The 23,688-nt window shown below is 35.0% G+C and overlaps 1 protein-coding gene across 7 annotated transcripts in view; it reads right to left on the bottom strand.

Moving 5' to 3' along the window:
• PPARG (peroxisome proliferator activated receptor gamma) overlaps window positions 1-23,688 on the bottom strand; it is a 124,938-nt gene that overhangs the window by 69,920 nt on the left and 31,330 nt on the right. For 3 of the 7 annotated variants that reach the window (XM_019646058.1, XM_019646059.1, XM_019646057.1), the window contains exon 3: window positions 734-837. The exons of 3 other annotated variants lie outside the window; for them this stretch is intronic. In XM_019646058.1, coding sequence (XP_019501603.1) covers window positions 734-815 — 82 coding nt within the window. In that variant the 5' untranslated portion in view covers window positions 816-837. Of the gene's footprint in view, window positions 1-733; window positions 940-23,688 lie in introns of those variants that run through there. One more of the 7 variants, XM_019646060.1, reaches the window with a different exon arrangement.

Below are 23,688 nucleotides of genomic sequence, written 5' to 3'. Positions count from 1 at the left end.
CTGCATCTTACATATCTGAGTAAAAGTAATATTTAATCATTTATTTAGCAAGCCGTCGACATTTAGGGACCTCATTTTCTTTATGTGTAAAACGAGATGCTTAGAATAGACATTTTCCAAGGTCCCCACAAGCTATTCTACAATACATTAGGCACTATGCCAGGTATCCTAAGAAATAGAAAGAAGCATTTAACTTGTTCCTATACTCTGGAAGCTTACAATTCTTTGGGAGAGATTAAAATGTACATACAAATGTCTTGATCTCAAAGTAGAACAAAAACATGCCGACAGGGCTTTAAGAAGAATAAAAATGCTGTAAGAGGGATAAGAACTGCTATGAACGAAATCAAACGTATGACTAAAGGGGAAAAAGCGACCTTTCAGGTATTATAAAAAGACCTTAAGTATTTTTGGCAAACAGATATAAATCCAGGAAACAAAAATGAATAGGCCTTTTAAATATAAATCTACCTTTAACGCTTAAAGTTCAGGAAATGCAAGCCATGCACAGACATAAAATATGGGTGAGATTAGGTTTCTTTTTTTAAAGTTCTGAATATGCTTATAAGTGAGCACTATAGCAATAAACTTAGCAATACACTAAGTATTAAAATACTGGACTATACACATAACAGTTGTAGAACAAATATCATTCAGAAAACAAACAAGAGCAATTTTAACCTTCCATAAATGCCCAAAGCATCCCAACAGCCGTAGCTAGAATGGACTTTACCTTGTGAAGTGCTTGCAGACAGTGTATCGGCGAAGGAATCACTTTCTGGGTCAATAAGAGAATCTCCCAGAGTTTCACCCATAACAGCATGGAATAGGGATTTGCTGTAATTCACATTGATATTTTGTCTATTTCTTGCAAAAGACCAACCCGTTAAAAGAAAAAGACTTGCAGTGGTAGGACTTGTGAACACACCAATGAGTCAAGACATCAGTTTCCAAATATTTGGGAGAGGTGGGAATAAACACACAAAGAACCAGGCCTGAATTGGCTGGCACTCTTCTGTTAGAGAGCCAGCTGTGACAAAATGTTGTGTCATAATGTTGTTCACTGCTTTGGCAAGACTTGGTACATTACAAGGAAAACATTGCCACACTGTCTCGCCAGTGACCCACATGTTTAGTGTCTTGTGAGAGGAGCGAGCTGTGCAGTATTTAGAACTATCAGAGCAAAGAGATTGTTCAATATTCAATTGCTTCTTAAATGGAAAACTTTAAATCTCTGGGTTATGAAACACAGATAAACTTACTTGGACAAAGTTTTTTTTCCTCACTGCCCACCCCTGGTTGCATCTCTAATCATATTATCTGAAGAAAATTTTGACTTCCAACACGTATTCATATTTTAAAATTTGCTATAGGGATTCTACTGAAATGTTATATTCTAAGGTATTCACTCTACTACTTTACAAAGCCCCATGTGACATTGACTGCTATCCAAATTCTATAAAATTATAAGTTGAGAGACTGATGGTAGGGCCTGATATGATTTCGATTTTATGTGTATCAGGGTTTGCTTTTTTTAAAACTTGATTAGTTTATCCATCAATAGCAATGCAGCAATGTTGCATTGATTGATGTGTCAATGACACATGCCCTGTCATAATGAAAAAAGTGGAGTTCTCTCTGAAAAGAAAAATGCATTGCCAGAAAAAAATAGACTTAGACTGATAGGTTGGCAAGGAATGTGGTCAGTTTTGTAATCAGGGAAAAGCTGGCTTCTTGCTCAAGGCCTTTTGCCCTTTTTGGCAAGGAGAAACACTAGCTGTGCCAAAATTCAATGTGGGAGCTGGTCTCCTCTTATCATATAAGTAGCCTAATATAATTACAGTGACTTGTGGATTTAAAAAAAATGCCCCACATAGGGCAATATATCAGGTGGCAATAATTCTCTGAATTACCCTTATGCCAATATTCCTCAAGTGAAATAAACGTATATCTGATTAATCCACATTGAGTAACTAGTCATCCTTCAAGGGAACTAGCAAAGGTTTCCTTGTCAATCATAGAGCAACAGCTTGGTGGGGAAATGCTTAGTGGATCTCAACAGTGCAGAATAAAATGGACAGTTGGGCAATTACATAATTATTTTAAGCCCTAAAACCTTTATAAGGTAAATCAAGTTAAAGGTCCAAATGACTGAGGTAATTATAGTTGTACAGAGCTAGATTTATTTATACTCAATTTGATTTCTCAGTAAAGGAGTTTTCCTTCCCCCTCAATGCTGGGAAATTTACTTATATTGCAGACAAAATGACATTATATTTAAAGGTGTGATTGCATCTAAGATTCTTGGTTGGATTTATGTTAGATCAAAATAAATGATTAAAGAACACTTTTCTTCTTGTTAATAAAACAGAATAAAAATTTAAGCTCCATTCTGCCTATTGATACGCCTACTCAACATTGTAAAATGTGTTTGAGTCTGGAAGGCAAACGTCAGCCTTATTCCTATTTAGTGGCCATGTCTCACTCAATTCCTGATCCTCACCTCATTCCTGTCCTCAGATTCCAAAGTCTCTCCACCTTGAAAAAATGGAGACGTTTATTAAAATGTTTTTAAGCTTATGCCAGATTATAAAAATGGTTAACACTGGCAGAATGATACCATTTTAGAGTAAGAGAAACTTTTTAGAGTCAAACACTCTGTTAATAAGATGAGAAAATACGGCCCCCAAATGACAAATTCTCCAGGTTAAACAGCGAGGTCAGTGACAAGGCTGGAACTACAATCTAGGTTTTTAGGCCTCTAATTTTCTGGCCAGTCTTCTACTGGCCTTTATCAACTTCTACTCTTAGGAGTGTCTAAATCACCTTTGTATAAATCAGGCACCATGGGGATAGAGTATTGGGTAAGTCAAGGGAAAATATGTTAATTGTTTTAAGGAATATCAATGAATAACTATGTTACTCATTTTGTAATACCTGTGGATACTGCGAGCTGGGGGAAGGAGTGTTTGAGGAGTCACTCGCTCACTGGCCTTCTTCCTCTTATTGCCACATTTGCTCAGTTAGGATGTAGCTTGTTCATGCCACACAAGTCTACCTGAAGATACTAGTTTTGTTTTTTAGGCTAATAGACTTACCTGGTTCTCAAGTTTTATAGTAGTCTCTTTTATGATTTGGGCAATGCACAGATCCCTGCTTTCCAACTATCTTCTTTTTTTTTTTTATTAAAATTTATTGGGGTGACAATGGTTAGTACAATTACACAGTGTATAAAATTTCAAGTGTATAATTCTATAATACATCATCTATATACCACATTGTGTGTTCACCACCCAGAGTCAGTTCTCCTTCCATCACCATATATTGTATTTGACCCCGTTTATTCTCTTCCAACTATCTCCAAAGGGACTCATTTCTGGGCTCTTCACCTACTGTTGTTACTTCTATTCTTCCCCTCCGCCCCGCTTCGGATACCATTCAAATTGCCTATCTACTGTGTAGCTAGGCCTTCTAAGCCTCTAATAGTTCTCACATTCTTTTTATTTTTAACAGCTAATTATTCCATAGCACCTGGCTTTAACAGCATCTATATAAAGCACTTCCCATATTGTCAATCTTCCTCCCCCTAGACTATTATTACTCGAAAGCAAAAACTTGTCCTATTCATTGTATTTCATACATTTATTTGTTCAACAAATATTTATTGACAATATATCACAATATACTGGCAGGCCTTGAGATAGGTGCTAGCTTAATGAACAAGATGTGTTCTTGTCTTGTGGGATTCAAACATAGTCAATAAACAAAAATCACAATTTTGATAAACATAGAGCCTGGCACATAGCAGGCTTGATAAATGTTGAAACTTTTTTTTTTTTAAACATTGCTTTCATGCTACAATGGCATAATTGACTCTTTTAAGGAGGGTGCAGCTCACAGTGGCCCATGTGGGGATCAAACTGGCAACCTTAGTGTTATCAGCACCACGCTCTAACTGGTCACACCCAAATGTTTAAACTTTTGACATCATATATAAATCAAGGAATATATAAAGCCATCCCAAGTTACTAAAAAAATACTTATAATGTAGATTGTTTAATCGTATATTATGTTAGTAATAGTAGTTTATCCTAACACATTATAGCACTATGTCACTTAACAAATAACTTGCTTACAGGAACATTAAAATGAAAAAAAATAAACCGAGCCAATCTCATTTGTATCTAATTATGCATCTGTTTTGTCCTTAAATATTGAAAAGACTTACATTTTATTTTACAGCTATCCATCCATCCATTCCTCAAATATTCATCAAATACCTACTGAGTGCCAGGTATTATTCTAGGCACAGGAGATAAATACACTAATAAGCCAAGGTTCCTATCCTCAATGAGTTCACATTTAACTATATTAATGAAAATGATCCAAATAAACCTAAACGTGTGATTTTTTTAGCTTACTTAACTTTGAAGGTTAATTAGAATGCATTTATATCAGAAATAATATAGTTGCTTAATTGAAGTTGTTACTATCGGTGGACAGTATGGGACCACAAGAAAATTTATGGGTTTTGACATGCATGTGAATATCTCTGTCTTCAAGGCCTTAGATTCCTCAGTGCCCTACTCTTTTTTTTTTTTTTTTTTTTTTTAAGCTGAGCCATCCTGCTACCTGTTGGCAGCTCAGTGGCTGCTCAGCTCGGGCTGGACTCGAACCGCTGTTGCTCAGAGCTCAAACTCTTGAGCGAGCTCTTAACCAACTGAGCCACTCGGCCAGCCCTGCCCTACTCTTTATTATATCAAAATCTGAAGGATATTATAATAAGATCCATAAAAGAGCATACTGGGGAATTACACTGTAATGTAAGGTCTTGGAGCTTTAGATGGTATCTAAATTCTTTGTTATCAACTGGCTATCAGCACTTTGCATCTGGAAGGTACCTCTCTATAGAAGTCTACTGCTTTTCACTCTATGGAGAACTCCCTTAAAGGATAGTCCTTGGTAATTTTACAGAGTGAGGAGTGGTAAAAGACCATCTTCCTTACGCACTAGGCACAAACACTAACTCAGCTTTTTCTATTGAGGGATGTAGGGCTTTGTGTGAGGTAGAGGTTAAGAAGGCTATTTTCCCCTTGGACTCTGGAGACATGGTGGTATGGATGTGGTTGTGGGTACAGAACACACCCTCAGCAGGAGACAGAATGGGGATAATTAGGAATGATTATATAATGAGGAGGATGAAAAGCTTATTTAACCATCGCAGTTTATGAGTTGAAAACAATGGACAGTTTGGTGTTTGAGAAGGCTACTTTTCAATATTTAATCTTAAGTATTACTTTATGGAGCCTGCCTTCGGCCAAAAAAATCTGAATATTACTCAATCAAAAAACTACCAAAATTTTAGGAGAAGGCAGCAACTAGACTAATAACAGTTGTGAATGATTCATAAGAAAAAGAGGCCTAAAAAACTATAATTAATAAAAACATAGTATTATATCTGTATAAAGTGTTTAAAGCATTATTCAGTGTTTAGAATGATTTACGTAAAATATTCCCAGGAAATAGAATGTTAAAAACTTTTTTATGCTGCATTACTCTTGAAACCTTGTTTTATTTTGTTTTGGGTTTGTTTTTTTTTTGGTTATAGATTAAATTTGGATTTCATTCTCTAGATTGAATTTAGATTTTAAAAACTGCATTCATTTTCTTTTATGTAAAATAAGCTATGTTAGTACAGGTATTAATATTGGTATATAATAGTGTGTATAGTATTCTTTTCTTTTGCTATAATCTCATCTTAAAAGTTGCGTTATCATGTCGTAAGTGCTAAGAACACTTATACTAGCTCCTGAGAGGTGAGGAGCTCCATGAGAGAACAATATCTAATGCCTCTTTGTATCCCTAGAGCCTAGCACAGTGTCCCTAGTTGGCATCAAACATATGTTGACTGTTTTTGTTGGTGATGAGAATGATGAAAGAACAGCTGCTTGCCACATCTGTCTTACATGTATCATTCAAGGAGGAGTTTCGAGACCTAATGAATTAACAACAGTATTAATTTCCTTTTTGCTCCAACAAGACTTAGGTTTCCCGATGTACTCTAAAGGAAGCCAGGTAATTGCTAACAACCAGAATGGCTACCTAAGCTGGTTCTCCCCCTACCCACAACCGCTGCCTTTTCCCAATGTAATTAAAGTTGGCTCAGAGCCTCATCTTCTAGTGCTGGTTGCATCAATTCAGGGTTTCTTCATAGTCACAGGGGACACAGCATGAAAGCAATGATGTTCCAATGGCACACATGCCTTTTAGGAGAACAAATAATCCTGTATCCTACATGTAAATTCCATCATGGCCATCGCAGCAAGCTGGGTATTCACAAAGGAAGGCCGCTGTGGAACACAACTGTCATTTTCTTTTAAAAGGCAAAATCCATTCTTCTTTAATGAAAAAAACGTAATTTGGTTCAGATTTTCAGAAAGTAACATATGTAAGATTAATATTTTAAACTAATATAGCATTTTGATTTAAAGAAAAATAACTCAGTGAAATGAAGTTAATTTGTAGCCAATAGTTCCAGTAGATGTACATTTGCTATTTACAAAGGTCTCCTAGAGGCTGAAGCAGTGTAGTAGTAGTACATGGAAAAGCACGCTAACATTGGAGCCAGAAAGCCTAGGTTTTCGGTTCCTATCTGGGTTCAGCCACAGGCTTGTGTCAAGCCTTTGGGTTCACATTTCTCATCTTTAAGATGAGAAGAAGGCCTTTCTGCAAAACAGAATAATCCCTAAGGCTCTTTGGGTTCTGATGTGGAGATACTTAATAGCATGCCTGTAATTAGTTTATTTAAAGTGTAATGAAAATTCTGTATGTTGTATTCTTATTCATGTCCTAATCCTGAGTTACTATTTCCTTTTCAAACCTGGCTGCTAATTGGACGACAGTAGAAAAGGCACTTTTATCTCAAAAAAATAAAGCCCAACAGTAAATGAAAAGTCTCAAAGAGAAAAACCAACTGAAAAATTCCTTTTTTTTTTCCCCCTTTAAAAGTTAATTTGCCTGTAATACCTGAAAAAGAGCCTAACCTGTCTAACCACTTTCTAGGGATCAAGTAAACACTATACTTTTGAACCAAAGACATCCTACCTAAACTATGTCAACGTGTCTTTGCATGCAATATCCGAAACTCTCCAGTAATTTGGTTTCTAGCATAATAAAATACCAGGGGCTATGTCATCAACTGACCCATGTTTATGTTGTGGGAAATTCTAAACCTCTAAAACATGGATCTCCTTCATTCTTCAGATTTTATCAATTAATTTTTCAAGATCAGTTATACGGAGAGTCCCTAGGTAACATGTTCTATCACTGGTGAACCACACTAGAAACCCACAAGGATCCTAGAGCAGGCTTAGGGTTACAGATTTACACGCAGGTTTAGTTTATGCAAAATAAGCAATTTACCAGTTTTGTAATTATGCTAATGGAACTATACGGACAACTGAGATCACAGACTCATAAAACTTAATACCAGGGAGATTAACACATTCAAACTCTTAATTTTTCATATCAGGAAAATGGGTTCTAGAGAAATTAAATGAGTTGCCCAAGGTATTACCCAGGTAATTAGTAGCAGACTTTGAGCTAGAAATCAGGTTTCTTCATTCCCGGTCCGAAGCTCCACGCTGTGCTCTATCTCATTAAAATGATGCAATAAAATGTTCAAAGAAATTGTTCCAATCAATTATACTTAATGCCAATAATCATTTTAGAAGTCTCGGCATGAAAGCATTTGAACTCTGATATGATTCACTTAATGTGGATGAATCACACATGAGAATGCCATAGTTCATCACCAAAGTTTAGAGACAACGCTTTCTACAAAGAGAGTGCTCAATAACAATGTAGTAATTAAAATTTGGTAATGTCTGAACGATCAATTCAGGAATTCATTTTGCCAACGAATGTCCTTTTGCCTCATTCACAGATTCTTCATGAGTCATCCTAGTATTCTGGAGTTATTCTGGTACAAATAGTTGTCTTTTCTATTGACATAGTTCCTTGCTCTTATAAAAATAGTAAAATTACTATGTGAAAATTTACACTGAGGTAATAATATGCTAATAAAATAAAGTACCTTAGGGCTGTTCAGTGTTTTTATTTCATTTGAAATTCACAATGACACTGAGAGATTATTTAAAGAAAAACAAGAAAATAATAGCAGCTATTGAATAGGTCTTTAATATGGAAACTGGTAATGTTTTTTGACCATAAAGTTATACTTTATTTCCTATCGAACTTCTAATTGCTATCATGAGTAAGATGGGTCTATTTCTGCTAACAAGTATAAACTTTTAAAATTGGCATTTGTTTTGAAGATGTCATACTCTACTTGTATACCATTTCTTCATGAAACATATTTGTGTTCACGAAATGTATAATATTTAAGAGCAATAGAGGTGTTCGTTGACTGCTCTTTTTATTATTTTATTAATCAAGTTGTCATGTGTAAGATTTAAATTTTTGATAAGAATTCATAATATTATAATTTTTTTCATAATGTTATAATTTTGAATGCCTACTTTGTTCTAGGCACTGATTTACTTAAACATCTTTATGTCTCACAACTACTCTTTTAGAGGAGAAAACAGGCTTCGAGAGATAAAGCGACATGCTCAAAGTAAAACCACTTGTAAGTGACAGAGTTTGAATTCAAACACAGGTCTGTTTGCCTCTTTATGTCATATTGATTAAAGACAAATAGACAAAGCTTTACAGCTAAAACCATTACCAAATGTTTTTTGAACGATACTAAAGTGTTTTCTAGTCTTTGCACCTTCTTTCTTCAAAAGAAACATTTTATTTTCCTTAATGGATAGAATACACTACTACTTTTCTATATGAAAAAAAATTTTTAATAACTTTTATTATAGAACCAATCTATGTTCATTGTTGAAAATTTTTAAAATACAAACTAGTAAAAAAATCATTATATTCTACTACTCCAAGATTATGAATGTTGAACTCTTAGTGTTTATCTAATTGGATCTTTTTCTGGGCAAATGTATGATCGTAAGTATACATACATGCATATACATACAGTACTTGGATTTTTTAATAAAAATGAAGTGTTGTAGTTACTGGTGGTAACCTGCTTTTTCAAAAAAGTCAATAATTTCCATCTTTCCATTCTTGTAAATCTTCATTTCAAACAATACCCAGTTCATATTCAAATTTCTTCCCCAGTTGACCCAAAATGTTCTTTGTAGCTGGTTGTTCAAAACCTGAATCTAACCCAGGATGATGAAATGCATTTGGTTATATGTTCCTTAAGTCTGTTTAAATCTAGTGCAGCCATCCTCTCCCACCCCCAGCTTCCCTTAATTTTAAGGCCACTGACTAAATGAAGAGAGCAGGCCAGTTGTCACGTACAATGTCTCACCCTCTGGATTTGTCTGGTTGTTTTCTTGTGGTATCATTTTCTTTGCTTCTTTATCCCTGTTTCCTACAAACTGGATGTTACATCTAAGAATTTATGGATTAAAGCTAAACATTTTTTACTTAAATATAACATAGGTGATGTTCTATACTTCCTGTTCCATCACATCAGAGACATGGCATGTGACTGACCACTACTAAGATTGATTACTGATTTAGAATGATGAAAGTTTGATCTCTCCAGTGTAGGGTTACGTTTTTTTTTCCTTGCAACTAGAAAGTAATCTGTGTGCTATTACTTTGGCATTATAAGGATGTTCTGTTTCACCAATCATTCACCTAAAGATTTTAACACACTTAGTAATCTTTTTCTGAATTGATAGTTTGAATTTATGAAATGAAGTTTTCTCTATCACTCTTTCCACATTTATTAGCTGGCATTTTTCTATGCAGTCGGTCTTTCCTTTGGGAACTAAAGCCCTGAAATATAGTTCCTACTGCAAAGGAAGAATAAATATTTAATTTGTTCTCTGTTATTAAAAATGTAGATATCTTCAATACCAAACTTTCTTGGTTAGGGATCTGTTTCTTCACTGAATGTTCATATCATAAAATACTTACATACCTAGTTTCTCTTCTATTAATTGTTTTTAGAGAATTTTATTTAAATTCTACTTTTCTCTGTTATCCTTGGTCCTATGACAGTTACACCCAGGACACGCATCCCCTAGCTCTTTAGGTATCTAATCCTTTTTCTTTTTATTGCATATACAAAACCACTTGTCAACCCCTAAAATATAACTAATGCTTCAGTTTACCTAACAATTTCTATTAACGGGGATTTTCAGTTTTTAGCAAGTGCTTATTCCTAAATTATAGGGGATAAGTAGAACACAAACTTAACTGGTTCTTCCAAAGTTATGTTGCGTGTATATAGCTTTAGGAAAAGAATCTAAGATTCCTGAAAGACTTGTGGACTAATTAAACCACATTCCAACCATCTAGTTTCTTTATACTCCAGGGGTGCTTTTCCTCAGATATACTAAGCTCTAGGAAGTAAGACGTTATGTTTTTATATTTACAAACATGAGCTCCATTTTAATAAACTTTTCATTTTAAACACTCAGAAATACCTCATTGAATGTAAAGGAAAGAGGGAAGACTAAAACATGAAGACAGACAAGAAGAAACAACTTTTCCAATTCTAAAATATGTGCTCCCCCAATAAAAATAGAGTCTTAAGTCAGTCCTCCTCCTAATTATGTTTTTATTTATCTATTGCATACAGGCAGATGAATAGCTCAAAATGCCTAAAGTCATTCTGGGCAAGCTGACAAGTATCCTACACATTGAAATGAGAAGTGGGAAGAAGGCCAGATTGCCTAATTGTTACTTGGGAATCTGAGGAGGTGGACAAGCCAAAATCTTTATGGGGATCCAAAGAGTACAACGTCTTCCTTAGGCAGCAGAAGAAAACAATGGGCCAGATTTTCATTCTGTGTAATTTTATAGGATTCCATTGTATCCTCTATTGTTTCTTTCATGTACTGCCTGAAGGGGAAGTGTATTGTTATCTATGGGAGAGCTTCCATAAGAGAGTTACAGAGGATGAGAACATAGCCTCTGGGAGATTAATGAATGATAACGCCATTTGATTTAGTACAGAACTTGCAAACAAATATTTTGGAAACTGTGTACCTGAAAGACCTAAGCATTAAAGTCAGAAAGTTTTAGTTACCAAGAGTTAATGAGACAAGCAATATCCCAAGTTGATTAAAGGTGATTTGAAAAGAGCATTTGGAGGTGAGGGGAATAAATGGAGCCCTGAGAAAGGGTAGGGTATTCACAGAAATGTGAAGATGAGATTGTCATTATCTGCAGGAAGTCTTAAAGAACATTTAATCTAACCCCTTCTTCATTTACAGATGGGGAAACCAAGGCACAAAGAAGCTAAATGACTTGCCCAAGCTCTTGCCCCAGATAATGTCGAGTTAATGACAAAGTCATGATATCTTCATTACTGGACTCTCTTTCTACTGGGTTGTCGGAAAAGTCATGATGCATTTTTGCGACGAAAAACATAGAAAAAATACGTCATGACTTTTCCGACAACCCAATAGTTCTACTAAAGCAGTATTTTTTTCAACTGGGTCTCTTTATTATACAGGAGGGATATCTACAGATATATAGTTTTAGGAAATCCTAGAAAAGAAGCTGTATAGAAAGCTTTTTTACAACTTTCTTGAGGTATATTTTAAACGTCATAAAGTTCATTTCAAGTATACAACTCAATGAATTTTAGTAAACTTACCGATTTTAGAACATTTTCATCACTCAATAACATCTCTCATGCTGATTTACAATCAATCCCAGTTCCCACTCCCAATCCCAGGCAATCACTAACTAATCCACTTTTCTGCCTTTATAGATTTGCTTTTCCTGGACATTTCGTATAAGTGAAATCACACAATAATGGTCTCTTGTGTCTGGGTTTTTTCCATTTATTATGTTTTTGAGGTTCATCCATACTATAGCATGTATCAGTAGAAGTTCCTTTTTATTGCTGAATAATCTAGGCTAGGCTGTGTATGACTATATCATATTTTGTCTATTATTCAGTTGATGGACAGTTAAATTGCTTCCAATTTTTAAAATTAAATTTATTGAGGTTAATAAAATTATATAGGTTTCTAGTGTACATACAATTCTATAATACATCATCTGTATATTGCATTGTGTGTTCATCACCCAAAGTCAAATCTCCTTCCATCAACATATATTTGACCCCCTTTATCCTTTGCACCCCCCCACCACTACTAAACTGTTGTCTGTGTCTGAGTTTTTGTTTGTCTTGTTCCTTTGTTGCTTTCAGTTTTATAGCCCAAATATGAGTGAAATAATATGGTTCTCAACTTTTTCTGTCTGACTTATTTCGCTTAGCATGATAATCTCAAGATCCAACTATGTTGTCGCAAATGGCAGTATTTCATCTTTTATTATGGCCAAGTAATACTACATTGTGTGTGTGTATATATATATATATATATATATCACGTTCTTTATCCAATCATCTATTGAAGGACACTTCAGTTGTTCCCAATTTTTGATAAAAAGTTTTTAATTCTATATTTCCAATTTTTCTTTCATTTTAATGATATAAAAATCACAAATATTTATTTTTTAGATTATCTGGGTATCTGGATGATTTTATAACTGAATATTTAACAGGCAGGTTTCAACACCACGGTTTGTATTTATGATTTCACTGGTGCCCAGTGTTACTACATTAGTTGTCCAGGATTAATGATAGAAGGACAAAGGTAGACTTTTAATATGTACATGAGTCATTTGAGTTGGGTGAAAGCCAAATAAGACCCAGTGATACTGAAGGAAGGACTGTCTCACAGAAGAGATCAACAAGAGGAAAGTCAAGGGAGAAGACAACCATGTATGTGGCACTGAGTGGCACAGGGTGCAGAGCCTCAGAAAGCATGTGTTACAGCTCTCATTTCCATTTTGAACTGTTAATTTGAATGTTTAATGGTTCTGTAATTTGTTATTTAATTTGTTTTGGCTGTCTATGAGAGCTACAAGTATAAAAAGCTTATAGCTAGCTTTGCACATATTTAAATTATATTATAATAAAAATTATGTGAACGCTGAGAATCTTAATTAATTTTTCCCTTAAAAGAAGCCTGTGCTTTACTTAAGTAATAAGATATAGCTATATAAAATAACTGAACCAAACTTTAAAGACTTTCTAATCCTCTCATTTTTTATAAGTAAATAAAAAAGAGGTGACATGACTTGTGCAAAATTATATATAACCAGTTAGTGACAGAGCTGGGTCTAAAACACAGGCTCTTAACAGCATGGCTACAAAACATTTATTCCAAGTTGTATATTGTTAATCTTATTAAGCCTTTGGTCATTTTATAAATAAGACATCCACTGAGATTGAGACATGAAACAGATTCCTTCTCTAAATCCTAATTTTCTACCTATGACTGAATAATGATTACAGTCCAAACCTTAAATTTAAGATCCAAGATCTGGTGTTTACAAAGTTGGCATGAGGAAGAAGGAAAAGATGGTTTAGCTAAATTCAAGAGTCAAGAGGCAGAATGGTACAACTGGAAAGAAGTTGAAGACCAGGGTTCAATCTGCAGTTCTGCCATTTACTTTATAAAATTAAGCAAGTCACAATGGCTCTGGTCATAATTTCCCATAGTGAAAGTGGAGATAAGGAAGGGACAGTAGATTAGATGATTTATAACATTTTCTTTTAGCATTTCCATTCAATGAATTTTAAGTTTTAAGGGCTCATCTATTATAAATTCTTGTCCCTAATCATAATCACGTCTAACCTCTGCATTGGTTAATAATATTATTGCTATAATCTGCCCACACACCCACCCACTCACCCATTTTATTGTTCACTATTTCCTAACATGTAACTTAAGTTTTACTCAAAAGGATATATCTACTCACTCCTTTGTACCTGTGATATATAGTAGGTGCTCAATAAATGTTGAGTGGCTGCATCAACGTGTGAATGAATATGTGGATTCCTATTTTCTGCCATCCATCAGGACTTGTTTCTGGCTTCCTTATTTTATTTATGCTATAACACTCAATGACATGTTTTTCTTGATTAGTGCAAAGTAAATGGTCTTTGAACATCAATTAATTAGTTATTACCCCTAATTATGTGATATCGGCTCACTGTACATAGAGTCGATATCACATAATTTACACCTAAATTGTTTCTTATATGTTTGTTTAATTTCTCCAGATATATTAAATCCTTTGAAAAACATAAGAGGGTATACCGCCTTTTACTTCATTTATTCTTCTTAGTACAGTATCACGTGTTCAAGATTTGATTGATTGTTAATTCCAAACAGATGGTAGGTATACTATCTTTTCAAAGGCCTTCAGGAAAGTACCTTCCCCCAATCTAAAAGTCCACAAGAAGCTCAGCTCTCAGTTTGCTTTCAGAAGAGGTTCTAAGAAAAATGATTATCATTCTTTGAATAATGCCCCTATAAACACTTCAAGAATATTATTCAAATACACTATTCCTCTTCCTTAATTTCTTTTCCCAGTTGAAGAATTGGTGTCTCATAATTAGTTCTTTAGACCTCATTTTGTTTCTGGTACTTGAAAGTTCTAATATAATTACTTCCCTAAGTTATACATAGAAAGAGTCTTTGACTGTGAAGGAACACAGGGTTCTAATAAAGGTTCTACTATTTGCCAATGTCTTTGGGTAGGTCACGGAGCATTTCTGGGCTTCCATTTCCTCATATGCAAAATGGGATGTAATATCTGCCCTGCCTTACAGGGATATTATTAGGATTAAATATGTTGCTATATGAAAGAACTTGACACATTTTAAAGCTCTATGGAAATGTAAGGTATTATTTTCCTATTGCTACCAGAACACTAAAAGCATTTTCCTTAAGGTTATAATGTACAAGCTTCATTGAATAAACATTGAAAAATATATGTGTGTAAGCAAGTTGAAAGGAAGTATGCTAGATAATGCTAATGTTAGCTATTTCCAGGTGATGGGATTATGAGTGATTTTTTTTCTTTATATTTTCCTGCATCTTTTTCAATAGTAGGTATTACTCATAGAATTTAAAAAGTTACTTTAGATAAAATAAAGACTTTCAAAAATTGAGTATTAAAAAGTAACAGCTATCAAATCTGGAGGATCTTTTAAAAGAGAATATCAAGCCAGCCTTCTACAGTTGATAAAATTACATTGCTGAGTAGATTATTAAGGTAGGTGGCAGAGATGTTTCTAGCTAAGCTTTTCAAAGAAGAGGAAAGTTATCAAGAATAATGGTGTTTCCATTTTTCTAAAGAACTATTATCTTCCATCTTTTTTTCTTCTCTGAAGTGTTTCTACTAAATGTCAGCATCATTAGTCCTCAAAGAGTATCAAGAGGTGAAAGACTCACAACATGGAAAACCTCAGACAGGAAACTTAACGTTAGCATTGCATAAAAGAGACCACAAACTCCTGACCTGGTTGTTGTCCCCCACCTCTCCTCACTCCTCAAGAGCAACAAACATTAATCTGGTGGATCTTGTGATGTTCAGGATGTGTTCACAAATCAATTTCCAGCTCAGCTTTTATCATATTTACTGAGAATTCTGATCAGTAGCCTTTTGGTTCCAGCACTGTCTCATCCTGAATATCATCTTCCCTTTATTTATGTTCTCCTCATTCTCGCCCCTTACCCCTCCTGATGTGTGTCTTTGAGGAATTGAATAAGACGAGGACAAAATTAAAAACTGCGCTCAGACGACGGACATAAGCTGAGACTGTCACAGGCAACCAGAACATATAATCACTTTAAAATTAAGCAAAGTGAGGAGATTTAAGAGGAGAGAAGTTTCATGATGTCTTTGGTCCTGGCAACTAGAAACTAGGTTAATGCTGCCATAGTTTTTTTCATTTTGCCTTCCACTTCCAATGGTTATTAGCTCATGGATGTGGGAATCACATGAACACTTTCATTGGACATCTATAACTAAATGTGGTGAAGCAAAGTTTCTTTGCTTTTCTTCTTTTTTTAATGTTAAAGGTTCACACAGGGCAGTTGTTTTGCAAAGGAGGGTGGGAATTGCAACGGTTTTGCCCTAGGCTGTCTTGCATTAAGAATTATTGCATCTGGCCACTTTTCAAGCAACCAGATGTGAAGTAAGTAATGCGCATTTGGATTACAAATCTCATTTTAATATCTTTCAACATAAATAACAATAACAATAGTCAATATATTTATTTCAAAGCTTCCAAAAAGTGAGAGACATTAGCCACATAGAAACCACAATGTAGAAAAGCTAGAGAAAACAATGATTCTATTAAAAGTATTTTTTAAAATTAATCTAAAAAGCATATGTCAATGAAGGAAGTAAAATAAAGCTTGGTTTGATAGTTACAATTAACCAAAGCACCAAAAGTAGCAAACACCAGAATAATTCAATTCAGTAAATTCTTACCACTTGAAAGTCTTAATCATATGACTTAGCTATTGAAATGATTGTTTTGGGGGTTTATTACTAAGATTGCCAAAGGTCCCCTAAACAAGACTAGCCAATAAGAGCTTTGATAGTACCAGTCCTATCATATGCTTTGGAGAGTATACAGAGCTCTGATAGAAACTAAAATATATCTTAACATCAAATTCCTAACAACAAACCCTTTATATCAAGCCACACCCACAAATGAATGGATTAAGCCACCTTGAAAGAAAATCAACAATAATTTCTATTATTCTCCATTTTGTAGTATGATGGGTCCATTAATCCGATGGAGCTGTGACCCATCAGGTTAGACTAGTCTGATGACAGTTCACACCATTTATGTCCACAGTCATAAATAAGACTAAGATTTGGGAATACACAAAAGGAAGGAGAAAAAAGTTAGAAATCCATTTACAGCAAATCAAGATGTTAAACTGTAAAGCGCTACATGGTAGGATAACAGATGAAAGTAGATCAAGGGAACAGTTGAAGTACATGTGGGAACGTGAAGGATCTATTAAAAGAATCCAGGATAAGGTGACTTTCACCACAACGTATAAAATACACAGTAATACTATATGGTCTTTTAAAGTATACAAAGCATTTTTACATATATTATTTATTTAATCTTGAGCGGTTGGAATTATTTCCATTTTATTGAAATCTGAGGCTCAGGGAAACTATGTGACATGGCCAAGATCATTTGAACAGGATGTAAAATCTGAACTTAAAAATTTAACACGAATCAACAAACATACAATGAAAAAAAGCCGTCACAAAACTTATCTGTTTATAAGGCACTGTGGGAAACACAGAGCAGTGTAAGTCTGCCCTTAAGGAATTCATATCTTGTTGGAAAACAAGCTGCAAAGAGGTGAAAAGTAATGATTCATGATTTGAATAAGAATTCCAGCCAATGACAGAAGAGATGTCACAAGGTAGCACCTGGTTAGTTGCCAAATAAATGAAAAATGACTTAAGTTTCACAGGGACTCCGAAGAGCACGTCAAAAGGGGATGATTCTTGGAAACGGCTCCATGGAAGAAATGGGATTTCAGCTGGGGTTTACATAGTGAGCAAGACACAGAGACTAGCAGCGCATGGCCTCCTCAGAAACAGTGACCATGCCTCTGTGCCACTTCACATCTATGTCACAGAACCTCAATAACTATGATTGTAAGAATAAAGACCATTGTCTGGCTAACCGATGAGCTGATTAACAATTGAAAGAATGAACACATGGAGAGGAAGTGCGGAGCATCTGAGGCAAGGGGAAGGGAGCAAAAGTAAGCCCGGGGCACGGTGAGTGCAAGCAAATTGTGTGTTTTACAGCAGCCTAGTAGGTGACGTATCCAAGGTTATATAGTTAGAGGACACAGCAGGAGCTAGAATATAGGTTTCCTGACATTCAGTGAGGAATAGAGGTATAAACGGAAAAAACATTGGCTTTATCGTATTTAGATCAACGTAGGCTATAACAGAATCCCAGCATCACCACTTCTAATTGTCTTCAATCCAAACTGAAATAATCCGGAGCTTCCTCCCTTTCCTTTTCTCCATTTAAATCAGTAAGTAAACTATGCTTTTTCCCACCTCAGAGCCTCCAGATGTTATTTCCTCTGTAACATCATCGTTCATCTCACAGCTCACTTAAGCTAACTCCTATTCTCTGATTGTCAGCATAAAAATCACTTCCCCAAACCCTCAGAGTAGTTAAATCACCCAAGCTTGGCTTCTCATTCTATACAACTTATATTACCCTTTTCCTTCTTCACAGCACTCATTTTATTTATTTGAAACAATTTTTTTAGATTTATTTATTTTTAAGATTTTTATTAAAATATAGCTAACATGAGATATTATATTAGTTTCAGGTGTACATCATAGTTATTCAACAGTACCCACCTGGCACTATACAGAGCTATTACCACATTATAGATTATATTCCCTATGCTAAAGAAGTGATCGCCATGATAAGTCCAGCAACCGTCTGGCACTGTTCCACCCTATCACAATATTATTGACTATGTTTCTGCGCTGTACATTACATCACCATCACAGCACTCATTTAATTAGTACTTGTTCATTTTCTGCTTTCTCCACTACATTATAAACTCAATGAAGACATTATCCCTGCAGAATGCCCACACTAGCACAAAGAACACTGACTAAAGCCTTAGAAGACTTGAGTTTTAGTATTGGTGGGTTTTATTAATTTTCCATGTTGTTCTGGGAAGTGACTTAACTTCTCTAGGCCTCCTTTGTAAAAGGAGAGGAGTTGGATTTGATCAGAGTTTCTTAAACTTCACTAATGTGTGAGTCCCTTTTAAAGGAAGGAAAAAAAATCCTACAGACCTGCCAAGGTTGTGTCCTCATACTCCCCAGAGGTCCTATAACTCCAGGTTGAGAAAACTGACATAAGAAACCATTAAAACGTCCTTGAATTGTAAAATTTTGGCTTTATAATAATCTTTTAGATTATTGATATAAAACACATTATTTTTAAATTCTAAAACTCTTAGAACTTAAGAATATATTTGTAGATCCCTAAAAATCTGTGGATCCCAGTTTGAGAAAGAGATGGTCTCTTCCACGTCTAAAATGTCAACATTCTAGAAAATTAATGTTTATTTTCCAGAGTATGAGTACTTTGTAATGAATCATACCGTACACCTGGGCTAGTTAAACTGAGATTTGGGAGAGAATACAAGGAATTCCACAGCATCAAGGCATCCAGAAAAATTCTTTCATTTGAAGAGAGACCTATTCTCAGGTATTGATTTTGGCAACAGGATGAAAAGCATTTGACCTTAAGTCAATGTATGTGGCGATGAAAAGCTTATAGAAAGCATTTCCCTGGGCTCAAAAGAAGCGATCTCTTTTATTCTATAGAGAAGTATGTGAAAATGTGAATTAAAATTGAGCAAAGAACAATACAAAGGCAAAAAGACAAATAGCCAAAAGAAAAAAATGGGCAAAAAGGCTTTAATAAGTATTTCTCCAAGGACACATACATGTCCAACAAGCATGTGAAAAGATGCTCTACCTCATCAGTCATCAGAGAAATGCAAATCAAACCACAATGAGATACCACTTCATACCTACTAGGATGGCTATACTATAATCCCATTTATATGAAATAACTGAAATAGGCAGATTCATAGAGACAGGAAGTAGAACAGAAACAGCCATGGGCAGAGGGGTGTGTGATGGGGAGTTGTTTAATGGGCCGAGTTTCAGTTTGGGGTGATGAAAACATTTTGGATATAGATAGGGCTGATGGTTGTACAACACTGTGAATATAATGAATGTCACAAAACTGTAGGCTTAAAAATGGTTAAAATGGAAAATTTCATGTTACATATATTTTTACTGTAATAAAAAAACAGTGAAATAGGCAGCTTGTTCTTTACCAGTTGAACATACTAAGCCTAGTAGAGATATAAAATATACAACACATTGCTTTGGTAGGCAAACTTGCTCCACAATCAGGGACTTCAAGAATTAGCAGTAGTAAGTGTATGACTAATCACCAACTACCTGTTTATTTTGGAATTATGGAGGTCCCCATAACTGGTTTACACCTATCAAGCCATCCAAACTCTAATTGTATGGTTCAAGTTAATTATTAATCATCCTTAGTGATGAATGTTAAAGACCTCAAGGATAACTGAAAAACAAACCTAAATATTCTGATTTCATATTATCCTTTTTATCTCCTTCTAGTGGAGGTGATAATAACTGATTAAAAGATTATCAGAATCCTGGAGAGAAAAGTTAGAGCACGATTTTTCTATACAGTAGGTTCCAAGAGCGGAACTTAATACTATTTCTTTTCGTTTTTACCTTACAGTACACAGGCTTTGCAGGTAAAAATAGAGCTTGCCAGCGCCATTTAGATACTAAAGAATTATTTTTACTTGTTTAACTTATTTGCTTTGTTTTTCAGCTTGATGAGTGGTTCTAATGGACGCAAGGGGCATTGGTGGCTGAAAATCCTTGGAATTTTAACACCTCTTTTGTGACATGAATATATGTTTCAAAGGACTTTCCCAAATATAACTCAACTGTACAGTGGAATAATTATCACTCTTCCCACCTCTTCAAACTTTGGGTCTGAGCCCTTTCTCAACAGAGCCAAAAAAGCATTCATGCCAGCTGTCATCTTACATTCTCTGCTGTGGTCTTCATTCGCTTTTGATTTGGGCTCCTGACTCTCTTTAAAAAACCTTGCCAAATAAGTCGAAAGAAACAATGTCTTTAGTTTTTCTCAGTCTGTTTGGAATTAAACCTCTGACTGGAGAAAGGTGACATTTATTCATAATAAATATTCTGTTCTTCGGGTTTTGTTTTACTGGACTTCTTACCGAATGCCCAGAGGCCAGGTTCTCAGGTTATCTGAATATAAACAAAATGCTTGTTTCCTGACTGAGACCTCATCTGCCAAGATTCCACTCAGGCTGCTGATTTATAGGTGGTTCTCACTTTCTAAGTGCAGAAGATTGGAACCCAGTGGTGACACCGCCTATGGTCAGGCTAAAATAAAATCAACAGCAGTTCAAAAAGGAAGAAGCAAATTGGATTAAAACATCCAGTTTCCTTCTCTTTTACCACTTGCTTCTTTTCACCCTACCCCTCACATTTTAAATTAGAATATAACCTCTTTTGACATAACTTGTACGGAGATTATAGAAAATCGGTCACTCTCTTAAAATAATTCTGTGAGAGTGCCTATTTTGAAAAAATAGACAATTTTTTGAAAAATTGAATGAACTGTTAGGTGGGGGAAAAAAATCAAACACCCTCTTCCTTCAAGTTCATATTTTCACAAGATGGCTAATTACATAAGCTAGGCTACTATTTTAATGGAAAATCCAGGATAAATGTCCAGCTTCCATGGAACATTCGGCTTTTAGATACTTGGTTGTCCGGCCCAATATTTTACTTTCTACCCAAGAATCAAAGAGCCACTTATGAAAATCTGCATTTCGATGTATCTCTTGTAAACAAATACTCTACCTTGGGGAAAGAGAAGACCGATGACAATCTGTGAGATTTAAGCTGGTAATGAAATGAGAAACAAAGACATCTTCCTATGGCCAGATCAACTCTGGCTCTACTTCCTCTCCAGAAAGATGAGAAGAATCAGTACCTCCCAAAATAGAACTAAGTAAAATTGATTCTATTCTGGAAATTAGTATACAGTATATAAAACAAAACATGTATTTGGGAAAATACTCCTGCAGTTAATTTTTTCATTTAAGAACATTAACCAGAGATGTCTCTGTTGATTTTGTTACAGCTGTAACATTTCCACTGGATGAAGCATTGAAGTTACAAATTGGCTTGCTGTTTGAGTGGTCTGGAAAAAGCATATTCTATATCACTGGACTGCTGTAAATTTAAATCCATTTCCTCTAGTTCTCAGCTCATTTTGGCAGCATACTCCTAACTAAAAGTGTAATAAACTACATTGTCACTCTGCAGGGTTTTTATAACTCCGTCTACCATATTTGGGGGTGGGGGAGAGGTAGCAAGAACCCATAAGGAAGTAAATGGTGTTATGTGACATTTTGTAACCTTTAGCTAGCCCAGGGACAACTGAAATCATGTGTTTAAGATAGGAAGTGTTACTAAATTTGGGGTGACTTCTTGTGGCTTTATTTTTTTCTTATACCAGCATCACTCAATTTGTTCACAAATAGATTTCTGGATTTTTTTCTAAATCATTTTCCCTCCATAAGACACAATTCCTTTTTATAATGGAAATATTCTTGGTAACATTTAAACTAACAAGAGATAGGAAACTAGAATGCTAATTAACCTTTAAGTTACTACAAAAGATTTGTAGTAACTTAGGATTTTTTTAAAATCCTAAGATTTCCATTAAATGTCAATCAATTTCCCAAATTTAGTTCCCAATTTCCAAAAAATCAACATTGTAACTAAACAAAAAAACAATTACTACAAAATAAAAGTGGCTAACTTAATACAATTAACACGTCCCTGAATTGTCATGGAAGAGAATGAGAAGAGAGATTAAAGAGGAGAAAAGGAAGGGAAGAATACAATACAAAGCCTCTTTATTGGCGACATTTTATTTTGTAATTCAGCTTTCATTCATTTAATATTTATTGAGTAGTTATTATGTATCAGGCATTATGCTCCAGGCTGAGAACACATCAGAGAACACACAGTCCTTGCTTGCAAGAGAGTTTACAGTTATCAATACATTCAGGCATTTTAATAATTTTTAATAAGGAGGAAACAGGGTACATCCAGAAACTTTGACTTGTGGACTAAAAATTTCCTTTGTATCTCTAATTCTAGTGATTCCTATAAGTTCCTTTGATATATAAAGCTATATGGTTGCCATATCTGTGCATGCTTAGAAAATTAAGCGCTGGAGGGTTCTTAAAGATCAATTTGTGTAACCTAACCTAATTTGTCTAATGTATGGGAGAACTGAGGCTGCAAGAGGAAAGTGACTTAATTAAGGTCACTTACCTGCCATGTCTTTATTTTTATGAGCTTTCTTCCAAGTAAGATATAACTTTGGAGGTATCATGATAACTAATGGTTTTATAAATCAATGCTTATCTGACACCTTTCTCATTTACCTTCTCTAGATCTTCACTGGGACAATCATCACATTAATTTCTTTACCTTTTCTTCCAAACTTAGGAGAAGCAGTTTTTCCTTAGAGGGGTCTGACTCCTTTTAATGTTTATCTGAGACCTCACCCCCATAATATTTCCTCCTTCTCCACTGATTTGCACTCTTCCCTACTTGACTCAACTGTCCTATTCACTGCCAAAATTCCCAGTGGTCTAAAAACATTACTCCTCCATTAACAAAACATGGGGAACTAACTACCTATTACCTCTAAGCTCCCTGATATATGCATATCCATTCCTACCACTACATTAAAGCGATAATCTTAAACAATTATCTCTTCCTTGTAACTGTTAATGACCTTTCTCCTTTTTTCATTCTTCTCGACTTTTCATTGTCATTTTATAATTTTTTGGGAACACACACACACACACACACACACACACACACACACACACACACACACAGAATATTATTCAGCCATGAGAAAGAAGGACACCCTGCCACTTGGGACAACATAGATGGGCCTTGAGCACATTATGCTAAGTGAGTTAAGTTAAACAGAGAAAGTCAAGTACTTTATGATCTCACTTACACGTGGAATCTTAAAAAGCCAAACGTGGAGAGAGAGAGAGA

The sequence above is a fragment of the Hipposideros armiger genome, unplaced genomic scaffold, assembly GCF_001890085.2.
Source record: "Hipposideros armiger isolate ML-2016 unplaced genomic scaffold, ASM189008v1 scaffold_96, whole genome shotgun sequence".
Taxonomy (NCBI): Eukaryota; Metazoa; Chordata; class Mammalia; order Chiroptera; family Hipposideridae; genus Hipposideros; species Hipposideros armiger.
This window is presented reverse-complemented; position numbering and strand designations above follow the sequence as displayed.